The following is a 23,843-nucleotide window of genomic DNA, read 5'->3' on the forward strand; positions in this document are numbered from 1 at the left end:
GGTGCCGCGGCATGGATGAGAAACAAGGACGACTGAGGGTGGCGAATGTGCTACCGGTGGACGAGACGAGGAAAGAGGGTTCCGACGACGAAGCACCAACGACCGAGAACGAGATGAACGAGAATGAGGTGAGTATGAACGAGAACGAGATGAGTACGAACGAAGACGAGTCGAACGTGAATGAGAATGAAATGATACAGAACGAGATGGGTGTGTCAGAGGTGGCTTCCCTCGGCGACGACGGACCAATGATGCGGGCGGTTCGGCCAGCAATCGCGACGGTTCGGTTCGCACACGCGGATGGAGAGGAGGAACTACGTTAGTGCGGGGATTCCCCGGCCAAGTACGGAGCGAGTGACGGCGTACTGGTGCAGGTGAGCAACCGCGGACTGGAGAAGGCGAACGACTTCGGACTGGAGAAGGCGCGACGGCGAAGTCGCACGAGGATGGTCGGACGGTCAAGACAAGAGCGACAGACACGCCACGGTCTCTACAGTGACCAAACAGTGCAAGCTGGGGCATGGCGAAGCTGGAGAAGGCGACTCGCCGATGCCCACAGTGAACGGAGCGTCGACGACAGCAGTCGTGGCCATGACGATGGTGACACCACGCGACGGACGTGACGGCCGAGGTAGTCCACGAGACGGGTGAGGCGATGGCGTTGGGATGACCATGGCGCAGTTGAGCGGGCTGGCGACCAATACGACAGCGACGACGACAACGGTGGCGTCCACTCATGCGCTGGCGACAGCCAGACGCTGAGTGAAAGCCCGACGGTGAACAGCGAGGCGGCACCGCGCAGCACCTCGGTGACGGCCGGCGAGTCGCAGGAGGTAGACAAGGCCGTGCGCACAGCGGCCAAGTCGAACGAGATGCTGAATAAGGTATAGAGGTGTATGCGAGTGCGAGTGAGGCAGCCGCGGAGGAGAAGAGAGGCGAGACCACGATGGAGCGCATGGTCGATCCGACGGTTGCGGCGGTGAAGGCGATGAACACGTCGGCGTTCGAGACGAACGGAATTGACGCGGACGCGAGGCCATCGCGGTGGTGGGTGACGGCTCCGTGAGTCCGGACGATGGTCGTCGAGTGGCGACGAGCAAGTGAACAACCTCACGCGAACTCGACGCACACGGCGTCGAGCACGAGAGGCCGCGAAGCGCCGACGAGTGAAGGTACTTCTGGAGAAATGACGGCACGAGGGGCACGAGCGCGTTGCCGAGGAACAACTTGAGCAACACTGGAGGGCACCATCTGATGCATTGGCTGAGCTCGAGCGGCGCTGCTAAGAGTAATCCAGTGACATCAGTGGGGCTTCCAGAAACATACGAAGATGGGGGCTGCACGAGTGAGTCTCGTAAAGCAGCGACGCGGAGCGACGAGCGCACAGAAGGCTACTGATGATAGCGAGGTGGAATACTTAGGTGCCAATGATGAACTTCCGACGGCCCTCATGGAAGTGAACGGCGTTCAGCGACGCGTGAAATTGGCATGTTGCGCACTGTACACCATTGCGGGCACATAATGGATGGAACATGGCGACAAGGTGGCCATAGAGGCACCTGTAGACTACGCAGAAGGTATTGGGGGCTTCCTACTCGGCGTGATTGGCGTGTGCCGGTTTCGATTTCGCAGTGTGTTCAAAGAATGTATTGAAGCCGACGCGTGCATGGCAGCAAGCTGTACGGACGAGTTCCTGTTAGGGATAGCCTTTATGAGGCCACGAGGTGCCACAATGGACTTCGAGCACAACGAAGGCAGATATCACGACAATGGGTGAGCCGTGGTTATTTTTTTTCGCTCGCACGACAGCAGTGGCTGAGAACGGATTGCTGCAGTGCGGATGGTTCGCAAGACACGACTCCAAGAGCACGCGGTGACCCCGGTAGAGGTGTCAGTGGTGGCAAGGGATGGCGACTGTGGCCTATTTCTACCTACACACTATACCGACGCCGTGATGCTGGAGGCCACGGTAACTACAGCACGCAATGGGCGCGCCTGGGTGCTGGTGATCGACAGTGGTTAGCTGCCTGCGAAACCCCTAAACAAGAAACAACTTGAGACGTGGGAGCCGATGAACTTGGACATGTCCATACTTGGGATGAGTGGGGAATTGGAGGCGGAACGAGTGAAGCAATGGATCGACGAGCTTGGCAATAGCACCACGCCTTTGAATAATGAAAGTGATGTACATATTGGAGTTGATGAGTCAAATGCACGTGTATTAGTTGCTAAACTACTTCATGTCTACCGCTCATTGACGGCGAATGGTAGGGGGTGCCCTCCTGCTACGACCTTGGATGTGGAGCACCACATCAATACCGGAGATTTTGGGCCCATCCTGATGAAACGACGACGCCAAGTTCAAGCAGAAGATCAGATTATTGAAGAGAATGTGACGAAAATGCTTCAAACCGGTGTTATTGAAGAGGGCAATGGTGCTTGGGGCTCCCAGTAGTTCTAGGCATGGAGAAGGACGGCGAAGTGAGATTGTGTTTAGACTATCGAGGGTTGGATAGGGAAACGAAGGAGGGTGTCTACCCTCTCCCCCGCATTGACGAGACGCTTGTGGCGTTGGGTGATGCCCTACTGTTCACAACGCTCGACTTACGAGCCGTTTACTGGCAAATTCTAGTCGCACCTGATGATCGGAATAAAACCGCTTTTACCACGAAGAAGGGCTTGATTGGTTCGTGCGCATGTCCTTCGGTCTAACAAATGCTCCAGCTACTTTCCAACGCATGATGAATGGGGACTTACGGGGGTTAACGTGGGTGACGTGCCTAGTCTACTTTGATGCTATTGGAGTGTTCACACGCGGTGGTATTGAGCGTCACGTAGTTGAGTTGGTTAATGTATAGGAACCGCTAGCTCAGGCTGGACTGACCCTGAAACTCAAGAAGTGGACGTTTGCGACGCGGTTCATGGAGTATTTGGACCACGAGTTGAGCAGTGATGACGTGCGGCCATTGGAGCGACTGGTTTCCGCGGTGTGGAACTTCGCACGACCAACAGATGCTGTTGAGGCGAAGCGTTTGTGCATCTGGCCGGCTACTACCGCCAGTTTGTGGAATGTTTCAGGGCCATGATGGCACCTATCGCTAAATTGCTCAGGAACGATGTTGAGTGGATATGGTCAGAGGAGCAAGAGTCGGCGTTTAAACGGATCAAGTTGATTCTTACAAAGAAATCCTTACTTATCTACCCTAATTTTCAGCTGCTCTTCCGAGTAGTCACGGATGCGAGTCAGGCGGGACTTGATGCCTGTCTGATGCAGGTCCATGGTGACGGCTGGAAACATGTTGCATATGCTAGCAAATTCAAAAACAGTGTGGAAAGTACGTACGGCATCATGGAGCTTGAGTGCTTCGCGGTGCTTTGGGCGATCAAATTGAGTAGGCCGTGTTGGAGCGCAAATTGAGAACTGATTCATTATTTGTAGGTAGCGATGCCTTTTACGCTAACGTTCCACTCTTCTGTCTCGCGTCATTAATACTGGCTACACTCAAGCTGATTCTCGCAACACTTCCCCGTCAACGCTGAGTGGTAGCCGAAACACACCGATCGCTTGGCGTAGTTCGCAGAAACGAGTAGTGCCCAATGCCTTTGTTAGTCCGTCAGCGAGCATGATTGTTGTGGGGCAATATACTAGACGTAGCAAACCGGAGGCCACAGCATCTCGTATCGAAAAGAATCGACAGTCAACAGTCTTCTGAGCTTCGGAATTCTTGTCATTCACCAAACGCTTGATTGTAGACTTGTTGTCAATCATGGCAGGGATAGGTACTTCAATTGTTGTTTTCGATAGTCTTTGAAGAAGCAAAAGCACCCAGTGAGCTTCCTCAACACCGTCATCAGCGGCAATGTAATCGGCAATTGTTGATGACTTCGAGACAATTCGTTGTCGTTTGGTTTGCCACGATACAGGACACCCGAAAACTTGACCAAGGACACCCGAGACAGATTTTCGATCATCCTCATTATTGGCCCAGTCTGCATCCGTGTATACTCGAACAGGAGCTGCGTTTTCACTGCGGCGATATACAAGGCCCCAGGCTTTCGTTCCTTCAACGTAGCGCAATATGTTTTTCACCGCAGCCCAGTGCTCCCTCGAGGGGTTTGATGCATGTGCAGCGACTTGATTGACAGCAAATGCAATATCTGGACGTGTCACATGAGCTAAGTAGAGGAGAGCACCTACTGCTTGTCGATAAGTGCCTTGATCTGCGGCTTCTTGGTCTGGTGCACGGCTGTACAATATGATTCCTTTGTCAAGCGGAAGTTTTCGGGGTCGACACTCCTCCATCTCGAAACGACACAGCACTTCCGAGGCATATTGCGTTTGATCCAGCGTGGTAATTCCGCCAGCAACGTCCATTGAGATGCGAATTCCGAGAATCCATTGCACGTCACCCAGGTCTTTCACTCCATATTTGGCTTGCAACGCTTGCATGAAGTTCATCATTGATTGTTCATCTTTCTAGCCGATTAGAATATCATCTACATAAATCAACACGATCGATTCGTTAGTATGGTGAATGTAAACACAGGCATCTTCGCGAGTAGGAATAAGTCCATAAGCAACGAGAAACTTGTTTAACTCCACGTTCCACTCCCGCCCAGCCTGTTTTAGGCCGTAAAGGGCTTTCTTGAATCGCCAAACTTTGGTTCGACTCCCCTCTTCGAATCCGTGTGGCTGTCGTACATAAAGTACTTCAGTCAGCCCTGCCTTGACGTACGCCGTGGGGACATCACCCTGGCGTACGCGCATGCCCGTTTGGGTCGCCATTGCAAGGAAAACACGGATGGAGGTTAATTTCGCCACGGGAGCGTACGTTTCGTAGTAGTCTTTCAAGAACTCTTGCGTAAAGCCCTGTGCACATATTCGAGCTTTCAGGCGCTCGACTTCGCCGTGTGCACTTAGCTTCACGCGAAAAACGATTGTAGATCCAATGATATGGACACCAGGTGGTGGGTCAACCAAGTCGAAGGTGTCGTTCGCTTTCAGTGCGTCAATTTCGTCACGAATAGCGTTTTCCCACAAATGCCACTCGTTGGATGCTCTGGCAGCTTTAAGATTCACAGGTTCTTGGATGATTTCCCGCAAATGAACCTGCGCGGCACTTAATGCCACACTGGTTGGTAGGTTGACAATTCGGCGAGAACGACGGGGTTCAAATTGTGCTGAATTGTCAGTATATTCACTCAGCTGAGTTGAAGACGAGAGCTGTATAGTAGAGGTTGTCACATCATTTTCGTCATCAAAAGTAGGTTCGTCGTCACTTTCTTCAATGTTGTCTTCAACAATCTGAAGAGGATCATCGCGCGGGTTTGTTATACTTGTCGACGAAGGAGAACTTGGTGGCTCCAAAAACACAACACTGCGACTGTGGACAACTTCGCGACTGCGACCCGTTATGTAATCAAAGAAGCCTTTGCGTTGTGGGTCACTGCCGATGAAGACGCCACTCTGTTCTTTTGGCCTGAATTGATAATTCGTAGATCTCGCGGTGGTATCATTACCACACAGCGCTGCCCGAACGTCTTGACAAGCTTGAGGTCGGGTTTGCGTCCCCAAAACTTCTCAAACGGCGTCATCGTGGTGTCAGAACGTGACAGGACACGATTTCTCGTGTGCACAGCACTTCGGACGGCGTATTCCCACAGGTAGTGGGGCAGTTTAGCTTGAAGTATGAGTGAACGTGTTGCGTCAGCAAGTGTTCGATGCGTTCTTTCAATTACGCCGTTTTGATGATGGACTTCAGGTTCGCTCATTTCAGTGGCCAAACCCTCTGCTGCACACACTTCGCGAAAGCCATTAGCTAAAAATTTGTCGCCGTTGTCCGACCTATAGATTTTTGGGCCTTCCGTTCTTCTGAAGCGTCGATTGACGATATTCATGTACTTCTGGAAGCATGTGGTGGTTTCATCTTTTGTTTTCAGGAAGTACACGGTAGTGTGGCCTCTCCACTTCAGCGCGTAATAATATCGATTACTGTGATAACTCCGTTGGAAAGGTCCGGCTAAGTCGCCATGACAAATTTCATTTTGTGCACTCGCAGGTCTTGACGCGGTCTTGAGCGCTGCAGCTCGAGTAATTTTGCTAAGTGCGCACACTTCGCACGTTTTGGACGGTGTGAATGGTCCAACAATACGTAGACCTTTCACCGAGTTAGATTTGCTGAGATCGACAATTGATCGGTAGTTCAGGTGCCCGAGTCGTTGGTGCCAGTCTTCAATCGAGTTCGGGCGAATTGGAGCTGCTGCCATTGCGCGTGATATCTTGAGTTTGTAGACTCCTCGGTCGACTGTACCGCACATGATTGGTTTGTCGTAGATTAGGCACTCCTTGTCCGTGAATTCGACTTTCATGCCCGCGTCGATGAGTTGTTTCGCTGAGATGAGTGTCTGAGAGAACCCAGGCGCGTACACAACGTTCTCGAGCACAGTTCCGTTGAGTTCGTTCACTGCCATTTTGCCTTTTTCATTGCCACATCGGATCCCACCATCTGCAATTTCGACAGCATGGGGTTCACAACTTTGTAGGTCAAATAGGAGTTCTTTCGATCCGGTGATGTGGTACGTTGAGCCGGAGTCGATAATCGGGGCACCATCGCTGATCCCAGGATCAAATGTCTGAGTAGTTTGCTGTGATGGCTCCCGTGACCTTCAGTCAAAGGCGCCTGCGTTGTCATTTGGAAGAAGGGAAACATCGTCATTACTTGTTTCTTCCGTTGAGTTCGACGTACTTACTTCAGCAGAACGCGCAACGTTTGCCAGTCCACTTTGTTGCCGGGCAACGTAGCGATCGTGGAAACCGGTTGTATGGCCCAGTTGCTTGCAGATACCGCAGCGCGCAGTCGAGAAATCCCTCTTCTTCGATCTGTTGTCCGGCAGGGACCCACCACTTTGCTGTTTTCGCTTCCCCGTAATCGAGGTGGAGGGAGGGGTTGGTGTAACTGCATGACGGGAGTTCGGAGCGATGATACCTTGGTCTCCGGCAATCGTACATAACTCCGAAATGGCCCTGTCCAGTTCCTCTAGGGGATGATTGGAGTCTTGTCGAATGACCATCCTTAGGTTATCGGCGTGCTTGAACCACGCATTGGAAATAAACGAACTTAGAGCTAGATTGTTCGAGTCGCAGCTTTCCAGTCCATCGAATGTTGATGCCGCCGCCATCGCGCGTAGACGAATTGAGTATTCGCGATACGTCTCAGTCGGGTTCTTTCGCTCGGCCGCCACCATCTGACCGATTTGTGCCTTCGATAATTTTGACCCAAACTCTTTCTTGAGAGAGCGACCGAGACTGACAAAAGAACGGGAGCGGTTGTCGTGCAAGTTGGCAATGTACCACTGGCTGGCTGCACCGCTGAGATGTTGGAAAAGCAGGGCATTTTTCATGCTTTCAGGTAAATAAACACGATGAAGATCCTCTTGCATTCCCAACAGAGCCTCAAAACGACGAAACCAAGTCGCGACGCTCCTGGTTGAGCGGAGCCATCAAATGGTTCAATCTTGAAGGTTTTCAGGACACGATTGATGCGTGGCTCGTAACTCGTAGGGTCTGCGTGCGTCGTTACAGGAGAGAACGTGAGACGCGTGGGCGATCTTGATCTCCCTTGATCGACGTGACTGACATCGACATTGTCTGTTGGTGCGTCCATGGTTGGCCCAGGCTCTGAGCTGTCTCCTGGGTTGAGAGGCACGTGGGTTAGTTTCCATTAGGTTGGGTGTAGTAGTCGCTCAGCGGGTAGAGGAGCCGGCTGTTAACCTGTTGGAGCGCAAATTGAGAACTGATTCATTATTTGTAGGTAGCGATGCCTTTTACGCTAACGTTCCACTCTTCTGTCTCGCGTCATTAATACTGGCTACACTCAAGCTGATTCTCGCAACAATTACAACGAAATACATGCTTAGATTCATCGCGGTCCAACTGAAGCTTCACAATGAACAAATATATAATCACGATGAATTTTCAATTTCTTCTTGTCTAGCATGTTCAAGTATTCGCTAGAATATCAAGTCGAATGTTTCTGGGAATTTCTGTGATTCAAGATATTCTGATAAAAATATCGCTCGCCACATTCATATGAATGTTCTCTTTGAATCCATCGGCGTTTTTTACACCATAAGTTTCTCAACTCTCGATTTCTCGACTTTCCATCCTATTATTTTTTTGTAATCTATTATCAGTATAATTTTCTGTTCCCTCTCTACATAGCGTGACTTCCCAAGACTAAACTTTAGCAAATACAAAGGAAAGACTATCGAAGAAGTCTTTGCTGGAGATCAGAACTATTGTACGTCGAAGTACGTGGTTACTGCAAGAGATCCTGATCAGGCAGTTTTTCTAGAAAGGATTCTCGGTGGAACTAAAATGGGGGAAATACAAGGGCAAGTCGATTACCGTACCTCACAGAAAAAATGCGTAACAAATGGAATGCCACGCCCAAAGTTTCGGGCATTTGGTTTCGTTTGATGGTTGTTTCTTAACACAAAGCAGTTTCCAATCGCTGGCTAACATAATATTTGATGCATTATCGTTTTATCTATCTAATGTTAGAAATCCAAAATAGCATTACAATAGCTTTCGGAAAAAAGTAGATCGACTTCCTGGTCAGTAATTTTCCAGGACAAAAGATTGGCCTCATATGGGATGCCGCCTCATCCCACACATGCCAGGAAGTGATCGATTATCTGGGAGTGAAGGGGCTCATGTATGAATTTGTTACTGCTGGAGTCCACTGTTTGGCGTAAAAAATCACAGGTTATTACGCCAAACGACCTCTCAAAGCTGCCATCAAGAAGAAATTATACTGGGATAGCAGTAACCCCGGAGGGAGTGCTGTGGCCAGCCCAACACACATTAATTAGGCATCCGGTAACTGGCTCCAGTAAAACTGAAGCCGGTAAACTGAAGCCGGTAACCAGTATTGAAGTTTTGGGACTTTCCACAACCGGTCTGCATCCATCCGGGTGGTACGAGCCACAATACATGTCCCCACGTCCATGGGGACCCTTTGCCTGCGCACGCAGAAAGGTGAAAGATGGGTATGACGTATGGGAAGTTCGGATTGATAGTAATATCGATTTCACTCATTAAGTAATATTAATATTTTGGGAGACGATTTTGATTTACTAAGTGGACGTGTGAAAAAAGTAATACTACTAAAAAGAGTCCTAATAGTAAAATCAAACTACTAAAAAGAGTCCTAATAGTAAAATCAAACTACTAAAACGGGCTTTCCACAGATTCTGCTCGCATTTCCTCGTCCGCTCAATCTCTTCTCGTTGTGATGTAGAATTAGCTGGTGCTGAGCTCGGTTATTGCTCTTACGTGTGCGGAGAGAACTCATTACAAACGATCATGTCGAAAAGAGTCACTTGAAAAGCTGTTGAGGAGCAACGCATGTGAATAACACTCCACACAGTGTGGAACGTTTGTAATGGCCAATATCAGCCGGAATCCCAACACCAGATTTACGAGTTGCTGTTGCTTGAGTAAGGTTGTCAGATTCCGCGAGAGTAGGTTCATCCACCTCCGTAGCCTGACTCGACACAAATATCTCTTGGCTGCTTGGTGGGGAGAGCCGTCACTTATTAGTAGAATGTGTACGGATGCTTTCTAGGCTACGACAACTGGTTGGTAAGGTGTGAACTCGTGCTTGAAAAAGTAGTTTGAAGAGTGCGTGGTAATGACAACCAGAAATTAGTTCATCTCCTTCAACTGTTTGCCTTCGATTTCGTGCTTCGCTGCGATAGTAATTTGCAGCTACGCGACGTTGCTCATCTTGTCAGAAGTGGACTCGAGTTTGACAATGCTGTCAATATTCAGAAAGTCATGGCACGCAGGGAACCAGTACGTGAACCTTTCGACATCTCTCCACTGCGTCAGATAGTTCTCATGATCGCTTGCCGTTCCGCAGCAAAGTGCATCGCCATTCTTCAACTGCACTTCCTTCACTTCGAGATGTCGCGGTTCGTTTCGTTTTCTTCTTTCTGGTGGATCATATTCAGACATATAGAGCTTCAACATGTTGTCAGCAGCGAGGCGGTGTAGATAGATTTCGAAAACACTTCCAGCGAGTGATTTATGCCCAGCGCCTCGTGCTCAGTTGTAGATACGAAACAGTGCGTCCGATCGAAACCTCATATGAAGCGCTAGAACGGCATACTCTGAATCGACGACTTGCTCCCAGTGCTCACATGAAACAAGTGCATTCGTGGCGTTCGAGTCCGTCACAAAGGTGCGACGTAAACGATCAAGATGATCCGAGCCTGACTGAACATTCGACTTGCTCGATAAATGTACCGCGGCGTCATCGACTTTTCTGACAGTATTGAGTATCGCGATGCGAATATCTTCGACTGTGGCTCGTGCAAACTCGCGAACGCTTCCACCAGAATAGTAGAACCGCTCCTCCATACCTTCCTCGTCAAAGTGGTAGATAGTTTTGCCCAAGTTGAAGAGATCCTGCTTTTTCCAACACGAAAGCAGGCAACAGTAGGCATCATCAAGTTCTTGAGACTTTAGGTCCACTTGTTGCGACGTTGCCAGCAACATGAACGTCCGCACACCTTCCGGAATATCTTGGTACCGAAATCCATCCAACAACAGCCATACGTTCGATATGCCCTGTTGGCGGATGAGCTCTTCATATATGGTGCTCGCATTCGGCGCTTTGCATCTCTGCACTGCAAACTGCACGATCCTGCCATCTTCGTAACCCAGGTAAAAAAAAGGCAGTTCTCCTGTTCAAATTTGGTCAATTGTGACACGACTAAGAGTGGATGGTTGCCATACACTGGCCACCCACTAAGCCATCCACTGAGGAATGGCAACCCACGGACTACGTGAGGGAACCCCACGAATGATGCTAGGTAATGACTAGATGAAGCTGGTTCTAGCAGCACGAGGATAAGCTAATTCATTCTCACTTTTACCTCGTTCCCCGCAAGTCCCTCTCAAACAAGGCCTCGCGGACCAGATAAGCCCCTCTGCAAGCCACGGGCGTGTCATTTTGATATATCAAATCGGATATCTGAATCGGAAACAAGAGAATCAAACAAGAAACCAAAGCACCATCAAGCATGGATCGTCGCAAGAAGGACGAATACGTGACCTACACGCTAGTGATCACACCAGCAACCGCCGAAACCCCAGCGGAAACAGCGCAGATAAAGATCAAGAAGTTTGGCGGTGGCAGCGCACGCGACTGGCTGAAATGGAGTGGTCAGTTCCGGAGCCTCGCTCGCAAGAAACAATGGACAGACGAGCAGAAGGCACACAACCTGGTTGCCCTCATCGAAGGTGACCTCGAGGCAGACGTCGAAAGCGCCGCCCAGGATGCGGTCGCAGGGAACAAGACGTTCGAGGAGTTCTTCACGGACGTAGGATTCCTGTCGGTCCCGCACGACTTCAGCGAGGACCTCGACAATGAGCTATGGACAATGACGAAGCGCCGCGACGAGTCGGTGCACAAGTTCTCCCGGCGCATGAGAGAGAACATCCGCATGTTTGCAGAATTACCCCAAGACGCGGAGGTGATACCCGAGGTGCAGCAGTGCAGGTATTTCAAGCGCGGTATACCGCGCGCCTGGCAAGAGAAATTAGCTGCATCTGGCGCTGTATATGATCGACTCAACGATCTAGTCCTTTACTTCACGCGCATCGAGAAAGCGGAGCGACAACTGGCAATCCGCAACAAGAGTAAGAGCTTCCAGGATCCACGCAAGGATTACCGCAAGGAGAAGCACCAAGGCCATGTGGTACCGCTGAAGAACCGGTACAAGAGCGATAAAAAGAAGCCAGGGCAAGCAGGCAGCAGCAGGAAGGAGGAAAAGTGGTGCTCCTTCCACAAAACATCCTCGCACAACACTAGCGAGTGTTACACCGTCAAGAAGAAGGAAGCGGACGAGCACAAGCGCACGGAAGCCCCGCACCCGCCAAAGCACAACAAAACCAAACAGTACCCGCGCATCTACAATAACTTGGACGCCGAGTCAGACTCAGAGGAGTCCAGCGACGACGAGATGAAGTTCGTGGATCTGGTCGACAAGGAGGTGAAGAATTCGCAAGGCGCACCGCTCCGCATCGCGGTGAAGCTACGCCGAAGCAGAGAGTCGTTCCAAGCCCTCCTCGACAGTGGCGCCTCGGAGAGCGTCATCAACAAAACAACCCTCGATGCCAATGTCCAATTGGGACGAAAACTTATCCCAGCATCCCCAACTGTGTTCAACACAATGAGCGGCAAAGTCAACAGTAACGGGACTACAGTCGTACAGTTCCTATTCCCACAGCTCAAGGCAGATACGATCATCACACATCGATTTGAAGTTATCGATGACAGCAGTGACGCAATGATCATCGGCCGCGACATTATGAACGAGCTAGGGCTAATCCTGAACTTCAAAGACCGTGTCGTGCAATGGGAGGACTGTTTCCTCAGCCTCAACACGGGGCGCAGCACGACCAAGCCAGACACCGACAAGCAGGACGACCTTGAGTTCCCAGAAGAGGCGAAAGAAGCGGCCGACAATGCCGTCGAGCCCGAAGAGCTCCTTCCCGAGCACCTGTGAGGAAAGTTGGACGCCAACTACTTGGCATTACTCACCGCGTACCAGACACTGTACGACGGTCACTTGGGGCGCATGAAATTTGACGACTACGAGCTAGCGCTCGCCCCAGACTTTAAGCCTGCACATGCAACACCGTACCCAATTGCACGCAGTCAAGAACTAAAAGCCAAGGACAAGATTCAACAGCTCATTGACGACGACATCCTCGTGTTCTCGCAGAACGAGGAAGAGCACCTCGAGCACCTGCGCATCGTTTTCAAGCGCTTGGAGAAGTGTGGAGTCTCGTTGAACGGCAAGAAGTGCCACGTTCTCCGCAAGGAAGTTGAATATTTAGGCTACACGCTCTCAGCGGAAGGCATCCGCCCCCAAGCCAAAAAGATTCAGGCAATCCAGAAAATCGCCGTTCCCCGCAACCGCAAGGAGCTCAGACGCTTCCTTGGTATGATCAACTACTACCGTGACATGGTGCCGAACAAGACCACGCTTTGCAAGCCGCTGCATCGCTTCACCAGCACCAAAGTGCCCTTCACATGGCTACCTAGTGATACGGAAGCCTTCCGGGTCATCCAGCGGGCCTTTGCTGAAGCTGTGCTATTATCTTTCCCCGATTTCACGAAACCGTTCGACCTGTACGCAGATTCCAGCGGAACCCAACTCGGCGGACTCATTTTGCAAGGAGCCAAGATTTTGGCATGCTACTCCCGCAGCCTGAACAAGCATCAACTAAATTACACGACCATGGAGCTGGAACTTCTTTCGATTGTCGAACTCCTTCGTGAGTATCGCACTATGCTCCTCGGTTTTCCTGTAGTGGTGCACACCGACCACAAGAATCTAATCTACCCGACCGAAACGAGCCTACGAGTCAAGCGGTGGAAACTTTTGCTCTCGGAGTACCACCTGACTATGCGCTACATCAAGGGCGAGAAGAACGTTGGAGCTGACGCGTTCTCTCGCATGCGGTTCGATACGACTGAGAACCCTCCAGTACAAGACGAAATTAATGCAGCAAGCACGCAGTACGAGTGCGTAATGCACGGCCCGGTCATCCGCCAGCAACAAGAAGCCGACGAAATGATCCAGAAGATCAAGTCCGCGTGTCTCGCGGGCACCAACAACCCGGAGTACCAGCTCATGCCCCTCTTGGGCTGCACACTCGTTGCATACCAAAAGCGAGTAATCGTCCCGGACTCGCTGCGCGACGACATGATCGGATGGTACCACCAGAACCTCGGGCACCCTGCCAGCGAGCGACAGTTTAAAACCATGCGGCACACACTCTACTGGCCCAGTATGGAGACCACGATCACCAAGTACATCAAGAAGTGCATCACGTGCAAGCGAGCCAAAGTGCACGGCGGAAAACAGGACTACGGTTTGTTACCACCCCGCACCATGAAAACCGTCAACCCCTTCGACATCGTGCACGTCGACCTCATAGGTCCCTACGAAGGCTTCTACGGGATCACCATTATCGACCAAGCTACTCGATGGCTCGAAGTGGGCGTTCAACCGGACAAGGAGTCCCTCACATCAGCCGAAAGCTTCGATCGTGAGTGGCTTTGCCGCTACCCACGGCCCCTTCAAGTTGTTCACGATAAAGGGCCTGAGTTCACGGGTGAAGAATTTCAAGAATTGCTCCGAAGCTACGGAATCAAAGCAAAGCCAATCACGACCAAAAACCCACAAGCCAACGCGATATGCGAGCGGGTGCATCTCGAAATCCTGAACGTGATTCGTTGCCACGAAGGTGCAGACTGGAAGAAGGTCATCCACTACGCCGCTTTTGCAATCAGGGCGAGCGACCATAGCATCCTAAACGCGTCACCTGGACAACTAATTTTCGGGCAAGACATGATCTCACGCAAGTTGAACGAAGCCAACTGGAGCTACATGTCTAAACGCCGCTTCGACGCCATTCTTGCAGCCAATGACCGCGAGAACGACAAGCGCCTCGCCCACTTCTACAAGCCGGGTGATCAAGTCATGATCCGAGTGCCAAAACAGTTCGGGTCGAAGACGAAACGCGTCACCGACGGCCCCTATCCAATCCGCCATGTTCATGAGAACGGGACCGTCACCGTGGACAAGGGCTCCACGCAGCAGCAAGTCAGCATCCGCCGAATTTTCCCGTGCTAGCTACAACAGTTCATGGGTGAGTATGACACGACTAAGAGTGGATGGTTGCCATACACTGGCCACCCACTAAGCCATCCACTGAGGAATGGCAACCCACGGACTACGTGAGGGAACCCCACGAATGATGCTAGGTGATGACTAGATGAAGCTGGTTCTAGCAGCACGAGGATAAGCTAATTCATTCTCACTTTTACCTCGTTCCCCGCAAGTCCCTCTCAAACAAGGCCTCGCGGACCAGATAAGCCCCACTGCAAGCCACGGGCGTGTCAATTGTCGGTACACCAGCACATTCTTCTTGTGTTTGAACACGAGATAGAACGCCATCACGCACAACAGCGTCGACTTGCCATTGCCCGGTGATCCCATGAGGATGCTTTTTTGTTAGCGTGCACATTGATGCTGCCAGAAGTAGACTCTCGAAACCATCCATCAACAAGCAATGACACAACTTGCTTGTCTTCCAATCGCCAAAAGATTTCCCCGCTGCTGGTACACCCGCCCAAGCTGCTCATAAACTTCCAGATCAAAGGAATCTCGTGCACAGCGTCAACGGCCCATTCTGTCAGTGAGCATTCCTCTGCGTACTCGTCTGGCTTGTTTAGGGCAGTGGTGCTTGGAATTGCCACTGATTCGACCGCTGGTGCTACAGTGCGACGCTTTGAGTCAATCTTCGGAACCACAATCAGCACGTGAATTACGTCCTCTCCAAGCGCCACGTCTGGCCCAAACAGGTCCGACTTGTTCAACTTCCACGACCCGCGCAGCCTCTTCATTTTCGAAGTGTCAACTTCGTTTTGCAGCATCTTCTTGTCCAGGTCATCGTCATCTATCAGCCACGCGCCGCCCTCCGTCTTCGCCAGGAAGAGCTGCAGCTTGCTTGCCGCGAAGTCATACTTCTGATCCTCCGCGATCGCCTTCTTCAAGTCTCCTACTGTCTCACCCGCGTCGATGTCCACAGGGAATGCGCTCCCTGCAACGCCAACGACCGCACAGAAGAGAGTCACCATCTCTCCTCGAGGCGGCGGATTCTGGAAGAGAATTCGCTATCGTACCTAAACGGAAATAAAGATGTGATGAAGGCGTGTCACAGACTTCCAACCGATGGCGGTGAGGGTGAACTACAGTGCGCGTCAAAACTATAGGACCACCCCTGTGCTCCCTCATAACTCAATCAATTTTTATCATTTTGTGGTGGGGTTTCGACAGTTGTTGTGAAAGACGCTGAGAAAGACCTGCTCAGAAATCGTGTGTGGAAGCAAGTGATAAAGCAGAAGTGGCCACACAAGCGTCTTCAGGAAAAAATGAAATTGGCTTAGTCGGAGCTGCAGCATCGCATTCGTTTCTGCTTTTTTGGCACTAGCAACTACAGTAGAGAAGACATCCCAAATTCGCTGAAGAAATAGTGAAGGGGCAATGAGAGGATATCTTAACACTCTGGGGCGAGAATCAATGTATTTTACACGTGAGTGCTGAAGTAGCCGATATATTATTGCATTTTGCACGAGTCATCAGCTTCGTCGTCTCCTCCAGGTTTTGAGCTGTTGTTTGCAGAGTTTTCATTGCGTGCAGCACCTTCAACAGCGGGGTTGGTAGCGCCAAATAGCTGTCCTCTGTCTTGGTTCTCTCCTTCGTCAATCTTCGGTGAGTCTCGGCGCACCGGATTAGGCACAACTGCTCGTGTCTTGGTGCCAGACGTGCCGCCTGAGGTCTGACAACTACAGCGAAAGCTGTTAGCCACGCCTGCAAAGTAACAATGGTTGCAGAGGTCACAGTGCTGGTTGCGATGATCGCCACACCGACGGCACTTGGCGCAATGGCGTCGAGGCTTTTTGGCATCTGGACATAGACGATTGTTGCACCACGAGTACGTAAACTGCGCGCCGCAATGTGGGCAGGCGAACCCGTTCTCCACTGTATGTTTCACTTGCACGACACCCCCGCCTCCTTCGCAACATTCGTAGCTAACGGTCGAGTCCAGCAGCTCCTGCATGTCCTTGATCTTGGAAAGATATTGCATCAAGCACACATCCCTCACCATCAACTGGATATCGATGCCCTCGCGCGCCATCGGTACGAATGGATTAGCACAGCGAACGCATCTGCACTGAGCACCACACACCAGTCCGGCCTTCACACACGCGCAGCGTGCATTGCGGCACTTTCCTGTGCATTTGCAGCGCACGCTATCGTCCTTCCCATCTGTTGAAGAAGTCGTTAAGCCCGCTGGCTGCTGCGACTGCGGCGAGCTTGTTTCAACTACGCGTACCGTGGTCTGATGGAGAGACTTCTTGAATGGTCGCCGCCCTGCGGGCTCTGGGACCTTTGTGGCGTATTGCATTGCACCTGGTTCCGTTTTGACGCCACCTTCTGAGTCTTGTGGAGTAGCACAAGGCATCACTGATACAGCGTTGCCATATTGAACGTATTCCGGAGACACGAGCGCCTTTCGCTTGTTTTTTTCTTCCGCCATCTTTCGCACAGCCAGGTGCATTTGTTGCTGTACGCTCAACTCGGAAGGAGCTGCACTACTTGCCGGTGCTGCACCAGGCGGAAGCTTGCCAGCCATTGGATTGATATTGTTGGAGCTTGCCACCGGCTCTGCGTGAGGCCCGTGTTGGGGAATGACACGCCATTTTGCCGGCTCCTTCTGTGTTTTATCAGCGCACGACTCGTTGTAGGCCTTCCAGTCAATTATCTCGCAAGATGGCGTCCTGTAATCATACAAAACCATCAGTGCTCAACTTCACGCGCAGATAGACTGTAGCAAAGCACGATGATGTACGTACCGAGGTAAACCGCCACTTTTAGCCCCCTCCCCTTGTGCGTTTGACCCAATGCCACCAACAATTCCAGAGGCGGATCCTCCGCCAGCACTGTACAGCGTGGCAGGAGAAATCAGCCCCGTGAGGCTCTCCGTGGATGTGGAGGGCACAAGAGTCTGCAGCCAGTTGATCGTAGCCGGAGACATGGAGGGGCCGTTGAGCAAGCCCACAGGCGAGATGCTGTCCACTCCACTGTGGTTGCTGCTCACAGAGGTAGAGCGGGGCAACTGCACTCGTTGTGAAGTGGAATCCGCCCCGGAGGCGGTCGACCGAGAAAGCTCCGCCGGGTTCAGTCCTGCAGCTCGGGCGCTGTACATCTGCTGCTGCTGCTGCTGCTGCTGTTGCTGTTGCTGCAGAAGCGCCGGGTCCGTGTCGTTGGCATCGAGCGATCCCAACAGGTCGATGACTTCGCCCAGCTCGTTGTAAGCCCCCGCTACTTCGTTCTCCTGTAGTGTCGCCATCTCACGCAGCTGCTCCGGCGTGGGCTGTTGCTGTTGCTGCTGCGGCCGAGGCTGCTGCGTCGCCAGGTCGTTTCCGGACGGCGGCGTGATCAGCGACGTGTCCAGGAACTGTAGCACGTGCTGCATCTCCTCCTCCATGTCTCGGCCGCCCAGCGACTGCCGCGCATCCTGCGCCGCGTCCATCGTCCCTCGTCGGAGGGAACAGGATTCTGGTGCGAGAATCGCAGACTTGGTGACACGACCCTATCGAACTGACTTCACATTCGATAACATGGTTCCCGAACCATTTGGTAGTCACAAATCGTGAGGCAGCGGCCGCATCTTGGCTCTGATGCTGCGTCTACGCAGAGGCGCTCGACTCCAGGGCGCTGCCCGCAGTGCTTCGGGCCGCGGCCTGCACTCGCTGCCGTCCGCCGAGCTGCGCGGCCGCTTCCTGCAGTTCTTCGAGTCCCAGGGCCACCGTGTGGTGCCCAGCGCGTCGCTGGTGCCCCCGGGCGGAGATACGTCGCTGCTGTTCGTGAACGCAGGCATGGTGCCGTTCAAGCAGGCCTTCCTGGGGATGGACGGCGGGGTGGATGCGCGCGGCTACTCGAGAGCCACGTCGGCACAGCGCTGTGTGCGAGCAGGAGGCAAGCACAACGACCTGGACCAAGTCGGGCTCACGCGCCGCCACCACACCATGTTCGAGATGCTGGGCAACTTCAGCTTCGGCGACTATTTCAAGGAGCAAGCCATCACCATGTGCTGGCGCTTTCTCACGCAGGAGCTGGGTCTACCCGTCGACAGGCTGCACGTGACGGTGCTCGACAGCGACGAGGAGGCTCGGCAACTCTGGAGGAAGATCGCTGGGCTACCGGATCACAAAATCCTGCGGCTGGACGAGAAGGAGAACTTCTGGGCGATGGGCGACTCTGGACCGTGCGGCCCGTGCTCCGAGGTGTTCTGGGACCTGGGTGACCACATCGCTGACCCGGACGAACGCTTCTTGGAGCTGTGGAACCTTGTCTTCATGCAGTTCTTCCGCAACGAAGGAGAAAACGAGCTCCACTCGTTACCTAGCTGCTCTGTGGATACTGACATGGGTCTTGAGCGTGTCGCTTCTGTTCTCCAAGGTGTTCCTTCCAACTACCACACCGACGTCTTCGTACCACTGATGCAGGAGGTAGCCTCCGTACTGGATGCACGTCGTTCATCGACGTCCAGGCAGTCATTCTCGAGTGCGCTCGAAGAAGAGCTTGATCCGAGCAAAGATCTTTTCGGGACAGGGAAGGAGATTCAGACTTTACGTATTATCAGTGATCATCTACGAGCGACCTACGCACTACTGCACGATGGTGTTTTCCCGTCAAACGTCGGCCGTGGTTACGTATTGCGCCGCATTATCCGGCGAGCCATTCGACATGCTCAGCAGCTCGGTGTTCAGGGTGGCGCAGATGGCATATTAGCTTCTATTGCTGTTCCCGGGTGGACAGATGCTGCAGGTTTTCAGCAGATGCGCGCAATCGTCTCAAATGAGGAAAGAGCCTTTGAGGAAATGCTGCGTAACGGCCATGGTGCTATCGAGAAAGTTTTCTCGAAGGCGCAACTTACCCAAACCGTGTTGTCCGGTGCTGACGCCTTCAGACTATACGACACGTACGGTATTCCACTTGATATCACTCAGGTGCTGGCAGAAGAAAAGGGTCTTTCCGTTGATGTGGAAGGCTATGATGCGTACATGAAAGCGCACAAACAGCAGACCAGTGACCGCAGTGCGTTCTCAGGCCATCACACCCAGCGCCCAGACGTCGTCGAGCAAACTTCATCTTCTCCGGCAGCAAAAGTAGTAAGTGAGTTCGTTGGATACGAACAGCTCAACGTTCATGACTCCCGCGTACTGGACAGTTGTCTACTCCCAAGCAAGAAGAAGGGATCTTCTGACGAATTCAGCGTAATTCTTGATCGTTGCCCATTTTACCCTGAGGGAGGAGGTCAAGTTGGAGATCGCGGGCACCTGGTGATTGCTTCGGCGGACGGCTCGCAGCACTATGTAATCCGTGTTGAGAATACGAGCAAGGCCAACGAAGATGCTATTGCGCTGACGTGTTCGCTTCCCAAGGATATGACGTATGCTGAGGTTTCAGCGCTGCTATTCCCCGCTGTTGGCGGAGAGCCTACCGTGGAGGCGGTGGTGGATCGCAAGTTCCGTGCTGGATGTGCTGTACACCACACTGCTACACATTTGCTGCAGCGTGCACTCAAGGCTGAACTGGGCGAGCACGTGACGCAAGCTGGTTCACAGGTCACAAACGACCGACTCCGTTTCGATTTCGCACATTTTGGTGCGCTGTCCACCGATGAAATGGCCCGAGTGGAAGCACGGGTGAATGAATTTGCAGCGGCGGAGTTGGATGTAACAACTGTGCAATTATCTCGAGAAGAAGCTGAGCGCAGCGGTGCAATCTGTAATTTTGGCGACAAGTACGGAGATGTCGTACGTGTTGTTCGGGTTGGCGGTAGCGCTGCTGTTGGGGGTGAAGCACCCGTATCCAGTGAATTCTGCGGTGGCACCCACGTCAATAACGCCCGCGAGGTATTCCCATTCGCATTGATTAGTGAAGGATCGGTGGCTGCGGGCACGCGACGCATTGAATCAGTAGCTGGACAGGCCGGTGCGCGCTATTTGCAAGCAAAGGCGCAGACATTGAGCGAAATGGCTGACCAGCTGTCCACGACGCCTGCCAAGGTTGTGGAGCGGGTCACGAAAATGCAGAAGCAGATGAAGCAGCTGGAAAGTCGGGCTCAAGCTCTAGGCGATGTGCTGGCCACACTGCCATCGACACCGCTCGCATCGGGTCGCATCGAAGGAGCCATCAGTGTTCCTCTGGTTGAGTTGCACGCGCTGGATCTGCCTGGCGGCGGTGAGTTCTCCAAGGTCCTGAAGCGCCGTGCCGAGTTCCTGGCGGAGCAAAGTGCGCCTGACAGCGTGCTGGTAGTGATGCTGGGGTCGCAAGTGGCTTGTATCGCCAACGCCGAGGCGAAGGTTCACGCCGGCAAGCTGCTGCAGCAGGTGGTGAAACCCTTGGGCGGCCGTGGGGGCGGCAACGCCAGCTTTGCGCAAGGGTTCGTGCCCGCAGACGTCACTCCGCAAGAGTTCGCTCGTCGTGTGCTGGGCGACAGCGAGTCAGTGGTATGACCGATAGAGAAGTCTAGGAGGACAAATAGAAAACCAAATGTCCACATGGACATCGGCGGATATTGAAGATGACTGGTCGTCACTACACTGCTGTACGTTCCCTCGCGTTAGTGACACTTGCCTTTGCTCAAGATACCAACGAGATGGAGCTGGCCGTGGTGGCGGCCCAACTGCGGTCGGCGGTGCGCGACCTGCGCGTGCGCGGACTGAAGCAGGCCACGCAGTTCGCGGCTGAGCTTCTGCTCGGCATGGGGGACGCCGCCCACCGCCGCTCGTCGCACGAGCGTAGGAGAAGCGACGACGCCGAGGACGAGCCGGAGGACTGGGCGGAAGCCGACCGCTTCGAGGCGGCCAAGGCCTGCTTCGACGTGGGCGAGTACCTCCGCGCCCACCACATGCTGGCGCAAAGCGACGTCGCTGCTTCGCTTGGCCCGGAGGGTGATGGTGTTGGTCGGGCTCCCACGCAGAAGACGCGCTTCCTCAAATACTACGCTCTCTATCTGGTACAGCAGGACTCGCTTAGGAAATACCCCCAATAAACATCATAGCTTATCAGTTGTGCTGCTCGAAACAGGCTGGCGAGAAGGCAAAAGAGGAGATGGATCTGGAGATGAACGTCACAGGCAGTACCAAAGGTCCGTGATTTACTCACTCGCTACGATAATTGAAGATGAACAGACGAACATAACTGTGTTGTTGGCGCTGCTGGTGGCGGATATCAAACAGAGGTAGACCGCAACTTGCATCGCCAAGGCACAAATCCTCACCTCAAGGAACTGTATCTGTCGCTGAGCGCTGCATACCAGCAGAACTCGCTGGACGGGTTCGGTCTCTATCTCTACGCCGTTGTTCTCAAGCGTTTGGGCTACAGCACCAGCACTGGAAGCACCCAGGTACAATCGTCGACCCCGGTTAGCATGAAGAGTCGACACCGAGCGGATTTTGCAGAGGAACAGAGGCGTCAGCAACTCAACACTGGTATCAGCAATCAACAACACAGCAAGAATGAGACTGGTGCAGCCCCCACACTGACATTTGACGTCACCACACGATTTATTCTGGTCGAATCCATCCGACGCTACCCGTGGAATTGGTCGGCTTGGATGGAGCTGGCAGCTCATTCGCCGTTCACATCCAATGTACGTCATGACATGCGCAGTTCTTGCTGCTTTCTTTGAGAGGGTTTTAACTGTTGAACTGCTGAAGGACGAAGAAGTTATTTTGGCGACAAGTTGTCCATGGATGTTTCAACTATTTCAAGCACATGTGCTGCTGGACCAGCAACAGAATGATGCTGCGCGGGCACTTTTGACAAGTTTGGAGGAGCAGTTCCCACAGAGCACCTACCTGTTGGCGCAGCAGGCGCTGACTAGCTATCACATTCGCGACTTTGACCAGTCGCAGGAACAATTCGAGCGTCTGGCTGCCCAAGATCCGCATCGAATGGAGAGTATGGATGTTTACTCTAATGTGCTTTACGTGAAGGAAGACAAAACCGAGCTCAGTCGACTAGCGCACCGAGCCCTCAAAGTGGAAAAGTACCGACCGGAGACGTGCTGCATCATTGGAAACTATTATTCAATCAAGAACAAGCACGACCGCGCTATTATCTACTTTCACCGTGCTCTGAAGCTGGACCCTAACTTCCTGTCGGCGTGGACACTGATTGGTCACGAGTATATCGAAATGAAGAACACAAGCGCGGCCATTGAAGCTTATCGCCATGCCGTTGATCTTAACGTTCGGGACTATCGAGCTTGGTACGGCCTTGGACAGGCCTACGAAATTCTCAACATGTTCCTCTACAGTATTTACTACTACCGCAAATCCGTGGCTATCCGCCCCTACGACGCGCGCATGTGGTGTGCTCTGGGTGGGTGCTACGAAAAGCTGAATAAGGTCGACGAGGCTCTCGCGTGCTTTCACCGTGCAGTAAACAATCAAGACCGCGAGGGCATCGCATCCTACCACTTAGGGCGGCTGTATGCGGCACGTGGGCAACAACATGAAGCCGCCAAGTACTACCAGCTGCATCTTGGTCTGAGAAGCGCGCCGGTATCACTTTTGCGTGATCAGGATGACGCTAAAATCTCCATGCCGAAGCGAAACAGCGAAGAAGAAAGTGAGGTGCTTGTACTCCCCGGTGGGAGTGGTGGGAATATTCGTGTTGATACCCCACAGGCGCTAGCCGCAATTTTGTTTCTTGCCAACTATTACAAGCAGTTAGGTCGGTTCACCGAAGCTACAATCTTCTGCAATCGGTTACTGGATATGCAGGGACCGGAAAAAGAGGAAGCCAAGGCGCTTTTGCGCGAGATGCATAGCCTGGAGGCAACTCGTATGCAATTCGCTTCGATGGCAGAGGCCTAGCTGAACAATGTTTTGGCCAACGACGTACTTATGGCGTTGGAGAAGCTAAAAAGCGGCACCGGTACACCCGCTTATCCATCTTCTGTTGCTCCGATAACACAAAGGAACGATTGAATTTGCCGGATACACCCCGTTTTGCTTGTTTGAGATCGCCACCACTTGATGAACTCAGTTCCAACCATGATGCCTCTAGCTTTCGAGCGACTGCAAGAGCTGCGCCATGCGCAGCCGAGCACATGTTGTTATGTTCGTCGGGAGCGTAGAGCTCTAGCGTCAGTTCTTGCATTGCCCCCATTT

General features: G+C 52.6%; 3 protein-coding genes across 4 annotated transcripts; 2 read left to right on the forward strand and 1 right to left on the reverse strand.

Moving 5' to 3' along the window:
- Window positions 1-15,226: 15,226 nt before the first annotated feature.
- IUM83_01342 (Crinkler (CRN)) lies at window positions 15,227-18,184 on the reverse strand (the record flags this gene model as incomplete). The annotated part of the gene is made up of 4 exons (XM_067925187.1): window positions 15,227-15,233; window positions 15,304-15,688; window positions 17,062-17,429; window positions 17,505-18,184. The coding sequence occupies 4 exons, from the start codon at window positions 18,182-18,184 to the stop codon at window positions 15,227-15,229; spliced, it is 1,440 nt and encodes a 479-aa protein (XP_067797288.1).
- Window positions 18,185-18,332: 148 nt separating this feature from the next.
- Window positions 18,333-21,176, forward strand: IUM83_01343 (alanine-tRNA ligase; the record flags this gene model as incomplete). Of its 2 annotated transcripts, none has more annotated exons than XM_067925188.1 (1): window positions 18,333-21,176. In XM_067925188.1, one exon carries the CDS (start codon window positions 18,333-18,335, stop codon window positions 21,174-21,176), a length of 2,844 nt encoding a protein of 947 aa, XP_067797711.1. The 2 variants fall into 2 exon arrangements, with proteins under 2 accessions (XP_067797711.1, XP_067797712.1); XM_067925189.1 differs by having other exon boundaries at window positions 18,531-21,176.
- A 143-nt stretch (window positions 21,177-21,319) lies between these two features.
- On the forward strand, window positions 21,320-23,546 carry IUM83_01344 (putative anaphase-promoting complex subunit; the record flags this gene model as incomplete). Its single annotated transcript, XM_067925190.1, has 4 exons — window positions 21,320-21,679; window positions 21,751-21,811; window positions 21,903-22,315; window positions 22,383-23,546. 4 exons carry the CDS (start codon window positions 21,320-21,322, stop codon window positions 23,544-23,546), a joined length of 1,998 nt encoding a protein of 665 aa, XP_067797513.1.
- Between the last annotated feature and the right edge of the window lie 297 nt (window positions 23,547-23,843).

Source organism: Phytophthora cinnamomi, assembly GCF_018691715.1.
Source record: "Phytophthora cinnamomi strain GKB4 chromosome Unknown Contig14, whole genome shotgun sequence".
Classification (NCBI taxonomy): Eukaryota; Oomycota; class Peronosporomycetes; order Peronosporales; family Peronosporaceae; genus Phytophthora; species Phytophthora cinnamomi.